Source organism: Oncorhynchus mykiss, chromosome 8 (genome assembly GCF_013265735.2).
Source record: "Oncorhynchus mykiss isolate Arlee chromosome 8, USDA_OmykA_1.1, whole genome shotgun sequence".
Lineage (NCBI taxonomy): Eukaryota > Metazoa > Chordata > Actinopteri > Salmoniformes > Salmonidae > Oncorhynchus > Oncorhynchus mykiss.
This window is the reverse complement of record NC_048572.1, coordinates 32,509,829-32,516,988: the sequence shown is the minus strand read 5'-3', so window position 1 is coordinate 32,516,988 and position 7,160 is coordinate 32,509,829. Positions and strand designations below refer to the sequence as shown.

Below are 7,160 nucleotides of genomic sequence, written 5' to 3'. Positions count from 1 at the left end.
GATGTTTTTCAGCAGCAGGGACTGGGAGACTAGTCAGAATCGAGGCAAAGATGAACGGATCAAAGTACAGAGAGATCCTTGATGAAAACCTGCTCTAGAGCGCTCAGGACCTCAGACTGGGGCGAAGGTTCACCTTCCAACAGGACAAAGACCCTAAGCACACAGCCAAGACAAAGCAGGAGTGGCTTCTGAACAAGTCTAAAAAAAATTGGAAAACCTGTTTTTCCTTTGTCATTATGGGGTATTGTGTGTAGATTGATGAGTGGAAAAAACTATTTAATACATTTTAGAATAAGGCTGTAATGTAACAAAATGTGGAAAAAGTCAAGGGGTCTGAATACTTTCCAAAGGCACTGTACATGTAGGCCTAGGTAATAGCAGGGGAATGGGAGACCTTGTAGGCAGAACCCTCCATTGGCATTGACTAAGGAATAAAGTGTTTGGGTGGCAGGTCAAATTAGAAGGCCATACTGTAGATGTTGTGATGTGATGTATGGCCACAATGCATTGAATGAAGCTTATTGCTAAACGGGCAGTGGTCACATTCAGTCCATGTGGTTTTCAATGTAAAGCAGCTCTGACTCGCTCAAACCTTTTAAAATAAAATAAAATAACATTGCCTCAAGGAAATTAAGAAAGAGCCCATGGTATTTTGTGGAAGGTCAGTGGCCAAAATCAGTGATAATGATAAGAACAACACTGTGCTCCTTATTGAATCAAATATTTTATGAGGAGAGAGAGAGACATTCTTAGAGTGAAACTGCACTGGAAAAAAGGAAAAAATTGAAAGAAAAACTCAAGCAAAGTTTACAGGGCCATAGAAAATCGTGTTGGTGTCAAAATACCTCAAGACGAATTGTTCAAAATAAAGAATTTAGGGTGCCATCTTGAGGACATTTTGTCTTACTGCTGTGTAGTGTGTGTGTGCGCGTACCTGTGTTTGTGCGCTGATTGTCAGAATAAACCAATCTCTGTAATTCTTGAGAAAGAAAACAAGAAAAAACAAGTTCAATTAACTTCAGCACCTTTACTGACTTCTTTGAGGTTTATAGCACAACAGCCCACCAAACACATGTGCCCAAGACGATGTAGCAAAAATGTCACTCATGGAACATTGTACGTTTTAGCCCCTAAAAGAGTTCCACACGTAAAAGGGCTGCAGAACAAAATATCACACCAAAGAACTTTGATATGATGCAATTTGTTATTCTAAATGTCTGTTTATACGTGTGTTTAGCGTTTAAGTCTGATGATTTCCAATCATTAAAATGCAATCAGGAAAGCAATTCATCATGGACATACTGCATATTAGATGAGGGTGATGTACTGTGGGTTCAATAGAATATCAAGCTGCTTTCAGAATGACCCATCAAGATGGCCAGTAAGTGTGCAAACACAGACGTTTCTGAAGATAGATCAAGATGACTGAAAACGTACTGAGATCTGAACTGTGCACAACAATTCAATTCTTCAACCTTCTGAAGACAATGTCCACTTCCATAAAGATCAGCAAACAAAGATTCATTTCCACTGGGGCCATCGTGCGTTAGAGGGAATGTCTGTAGAAATGGGGACATGGTGCAGGCTGGCAGGACTACTGCATAGGACACAGGCGTGTGGTGGCCGTGTGTTGTCACTGTAACTGACTCTCAAACATTGAGGTAAATAGCTGTATGTGTGCCTGCCTGTTGTATGAAACACTATTGCACTTTTTAGCAGGTCAAGTTTAGTCAGTCTCTAGTTTGTGGTAACGATAATAAGCCATAAAGCATTGAGAACTGGGACGAGGTTACGATATCATAGCAAGGAAAAATACTCCCTGGGATGTTGTTTTTCTCTGCCATCCCCCTCCGAGCCACACACACACTCGCACACACACACACACACACACACACACGCAGGGCACACACAAATGCAAACACACGTACACACATAACCTATGTTCGCTCCTGTTGCATTGATTCAGTTTGATTCGGATGAAAAATGTCTACGCTGCACTTTCTGTTGGTCAAAATAAATCAAAGACCATCAACATACAAGATTTCATGATGATAAAAAATGTACAGTGTGTACCAATCACGAAGACACTTGCATACCGGTGACATAACGTAAACTTGGGGCATGTACCAATAAATATGAATCACCAAACCTGTGGATTACACCAAAGGTAACATGTCCCAAACCCCCCCCCATGATTAATGGGAACAATCTCTACCTGTGAGAATGAATGGATGCCAACAATGACAGATCTTACCAAAAGCATAGTTTAAACACAAATCACACAAAATGTATCAATTCAATTTTCACATCATCTCATCCTCTTCAATTATCAACTTGTGCTGCAGTCATACAACAGTATAACAATTCAAAATGATCCAATGCTAATCCAAACTACTAATATGAAGGCATTTGGATGAAAACAAAAACAAGCTAGCTTTCCTCCCAAACAGCCCTTTGAGGTGACATTGCAACTCAATCAACACATCCAGAGATGGCCAAGCACTCTGCATGGCATCGTATTCCAACCAAAGACCTCAAACATTCATTCATAGATTCTTGTAAGTCTGATTTTAAGGCACCTAAGGATATTTTCCCCCATCGTACGTAGTTTCCAAACTTGCAAACCCTCCTTAGATCATGGGAAGGTATACGGTATGGGACAAACATGATAATAGAGTATGTTTGAGATTGGAGAAAGGGCAATTCACTTTCTACGAAGACAAAAAAAATTGCTGTCTCAATTTATGCACCTAATGTAGAGGGCCATACATTATAATATCACACAATATGAATAACTAAAGACTAGGAAACGATAAAGGGGAAAGAAGAACGTGAAGATCCATGAACTATTTGCCTTGGCCAATCTATCATGTTTAATATAATCTTGAAATTTGGTGTTATGTATCAGTGTGCAAATTGGTAACTGTGGTGAATAGTTACGAGTACGTCACTATAGCAGCAGTTGTTGACCCTGTGGTTATGAATCTTTCAGATGAGACCACCACGGGTGTGAAAGTGACGTCATTTCAACGATCATACTCTAATCTAATGGGAACCTCTGACTGTTTTTCATTAAGCTATCAATGTCTCTCACTTTCTGCTGTTACCTCACTTAGACCAGACATGGACTTTGTGTCCACATAGAATCACAATACTGTACTGTTTGCTTTTACACAGCACCTACACATCTCCTATGACCATTTTTGTTGTTGTTGCATTGTTAGTGACTCTACGTTCGTATATGATTTTGCTTTCGATGTGTTTAAGGCCGTCTGGTACGTAACGGTTTCATTGAGGTTCACAGCAGAGAGAGACCGATGTCAGGAAATGAAATTGGAGACGTTGAGTGGTTTACCAGAAGCTATAGAGGAACGAGGAAAGTCCCAGTTTATTCAACTACTTTCCACCCTTTTTTAGCAAAATATCTGGCAACGTATCTGACCAACTGAACTGTTGCTTACTGTGTGTTGCCCTTTCAAAAGGTCGCAATTAAAAATGGTCTCAATCTAGGCTATGTGGTTATATAACAGCTCACCCTGTTTTTGCATCACATTCTATTGAAAATTCCTAGTCGACCACTGGTGCTAGAAGCTTACAACCCTAACATAACAAGTATATGGGAATAAATGAATTATATAAAAAAAAATCCAATCTACTGTTCATCTACTGTTCATATGGGTAAATGGAAATACTATATCAATGACACGCAGTACAACACAAAAGCCAGTATATCATGTCATCTAGTATAAGTACAGTTTCATTTTTTGAAGGAAATATACCGTTTATTGAAACAATAAGCTCCAAGTGTGGTGTTGCCGAGCACCGCCAAAGCAACGGAGTAACGTCAGAAAAATGTAAATGCCTTGCTCTCTCTCTCACTAGAATTCCCTAGACCTTTGACTCCGGCTACTTTTACAGCAACCCTCTTAGCTCATGGCAAGATAGGGAGTAGAAATACCTCATCGTACGTATTGTCAATAAACAACTTTTAAGCAAAAATGAACAATGCAAATAGACATTTTGCAAATATGTTTTTTTCTTTCTTCCCGCAAGTCAATAGCCACCATCTTTAATTGCAGATGCTATGGGCACCATTTTAGTAAATCTCTGTTATTAAAAAGTCCTTGAGTGTGTGTGTGTGTGTGTGTGTGTGTGTGTGTGTGTGCGTGCACATAGGACTGGGTAAAGGACAACCGTTTCAGGTAAAAAGCAGCACCATTTACTAGTAACTGGATAGTGTTAAAGTGACATTTGCACCTGTCTGTCCCACACTACTTCTGTAAAAAATACTTGATTGTTGTGTGCCGGATGGGATAGAATGTGTGTGATGTGGTCTCTAATAGGTATAAGTCATCTGTCTGTTGGGGCACTGCTCTCTCCACCCCATCGACAGTCATTCTTTCACAGCGTCCACTATGATACAATTCAAGTTCAATGTAGTTTGTGATGTTGGTCATTGGGTATATATGTGATAGATTACATTATTTATCACCATTATTATCATTACAATAGTACTGGACATCAGGGGATGGACACAAAACTCAAGGTGCAGATTGATGCTGTGTATAGAACAGCATCATAGACATATTCAATAGCAAATGTTCAATTTTTTTGTCCTTGCAATTCAACTGCAACAATATCATGTGAGTGTCATTTACTACATTTCCCTTGGAAATACAAACATGAATAGTATATATAAGGTGCAAAAATGCATTATATCATAGTCAACTTTTTTTTTTTCATTAAATTTGAATTTTTTTCTCCCTTTTAAGTGTTTTACAATAGTGTTGCAATGGAAACATGGATCAGACGAATAAATGCACTGTACAACCCATATCATAACCATGTTTCAACCTTACGACAAAGCCGTTATCGTAACTGAAAATGCATAAATGCAGCCCTAAGGTACTTTCCCAGCTAGCACATTACGTTCTGAGAACCATAAGTTTCTTAGAGCATGGTGACCGGGTGGTTGTCCCATGGTTATTTTGCATTCAACATTCCCACAACTTTCTGGGAATGGTACAGGATAGTTGCTTGGCTTTGGAACCTTCTCAACACATTTAAGGAACTTGACAAAAAACACTTTATTTTCTTGTTATTTCATTACTTTAACAGAATGTTTCCTAAAAGTTCAAACATGGTTACATTTAACAGAAAAAGGTGTAATGTTAAAGGAATAATGTCAACTGGTTTGACATTGGGAATATTCTGAAATAGTTCTGAGAACGTTAAGAAACAACGTTATTCTGTGGGAATTTCAGTACTTTTAGTGTAAAGTTTTCTGCAGATTTCCTCACGGTTCTATTTAAAGCCATTGTTTTAAGAACATTGACAAAATGTTACATAAGAACCACGAGAAAAAAACATTGTAGCGTTCAAAGAACATTATAATAATGTTATTTCAAATCTTATACATCTATTCTCAGTGTCAACAAAACTCTCTCTATCCTCTTTCTTCGTAAGTGTGTTGAGGTGTGTTGTCCCCAATAATTGGGCGCCCTGGTCTTAATGAGTTTCCTTTGAAATGGGGTCCGTTGGAATATACTAAAATTAACATCTTTGTATGAGTTTAAAAAACATGGCATGCTACTGTAGCTCCATGCTGCTGTCGCAGTGAACTAATTCCATGGACAGAGAACAGAAGATCATAGGTTTGAATCTCACTGACGCTGTGCCAAAATAAAAAAAAATACATGTGTTTGCATGATTCATTTCCGTGTGTCCTATCTCTGCTTGGAGTTCAAAACAGTCAACCTAAGCTAGCAGTCTTATTGAAACGTTCAGTGAACGTTTTAAGTGATTCAAAAACCTCAAAATAACCTTAATATTTAGTTCCAAACATTCACAACATTTAGAGAATGTTCTCAGAGCGTTATTTGATCACCTTCAAATAACCTATAATTTCCGTTCTCAGAACGTTAATAAAACCTCCCATGAAAACATTCAGGGAACCGTAGTAAAAGGTTCTCAGAACCTCCGTGCAACCTAAAAATGTACATTCCCAGAACGTTTTAAAAACGTTCAGTTTTACCGATCAGGAAACTTATGGCTTTGTTCCCAGAATCAATTGGAAACCAAAAACTTCTGTCCCACAACTTCCAAGGAACTAAATGTGCTAGCTGGGTTACTGCTGCATGTCTTTTTCACATCCCATGTCTCAGCAATGTTAGGCAGTGGCTGCAGCAGCAAGCCTGGTAAAAAGTGGTGTGAGTACGTCCCAAGAATAACAACGGAACTACTATACCCAGGATGCTGTGCGACCATATCAGATGTGATGACTACTCCTTGGTCTCTACCATAGAAATAGAATAGACCCCATAGAAATAGATTTGAATTCTATGTCTATGGTTTTTACCCTAGAGTGCCCACTGCAAGACTGAGGTATTTCAATAGCAGGTGTTGATCAATCGCACTACATATTTCCCCCACTTTGACTGACAACCCACAAACATGGGGGAGACATTTCCAGACTTCTATCTTGACAGTGAGTCATCACCACCTCTGTGCTACCACTGGGGAGTAGTAGTCTCCGCACAGGGTGATTTAGCCCAAGACCACTGATGCTGGTGAGATTCTCCATAGAAAAGTTGCACTTTGTGATTCCTTTTGAACACGGTGGGAAAATACTGATATTACCCTTACTTTACCCAGAGGCTCATAATACATGATGGCAATGCGAAAGCTCTTGGGGGGGATGAATACATTTCCAACAAGAGAATTTGTTACAGTATAGAAAATAATAATTTTGCTTGTAATTAGCCAAATATAATTGTGATGGTGGATCAGTTCGGTTAAAGGGGAGGTTGTAGTAGCAGCTCATTATAATGGGGTGGAGGGGTGGTGAATATTACCTCCGTCTTAAAGGGGAGAGGACATCAGAAGAAGGGCAATAGATGGAGAGAAACAGTAAGAAGTGAAAGTGAGAGACACAGACGACAAGAAAGAGGGAGGAAGGAGTCTGGGTGACACCCACTGGCTGGGTCTGGGATATGGGGCCCGGAAGGGGGCAGAGCTTAGGGTCAGGCTAGAGGGGTAAATGCTTGGACCTCAAAGGCGGGTCTGGGCCTCGGGGATGTAGATCTCGATGCTGTCCGCCCGCTCTGTGGCTGAGTTCTGTCTGAAGGAAGCCGCCCGCTTAGCTGCCATGAGGCGGCGCC

The 7,160-nt window shown here is 39.8% G+C and overlaps 1 protein-coding gene across 1 annotated transcript in view; it reads right to left on the bottom strand.

Moving 5' to 3' along the window:
* Positions 1 to 254: 254 nt before the first annotated feature.
* Positions 255 to 7,160, bottom strand: part of LOC110529231 (disks large-associated protein 2-like) — a 13,597-nt gene continuing 6,691 nt past the window's right edge. Inside the window, exon 5 of the mRNA XM_036985298.1 lies at positions 255 to 7,160. This exon is cut by the window's right edge and continues 106 nt beyond it. Coding sequence (XP_036841193.1) covers positions 7,051 to 7,160 — 110 coding nt within the window. The 3' untranslated portion in view covers positions 255 to 7,050.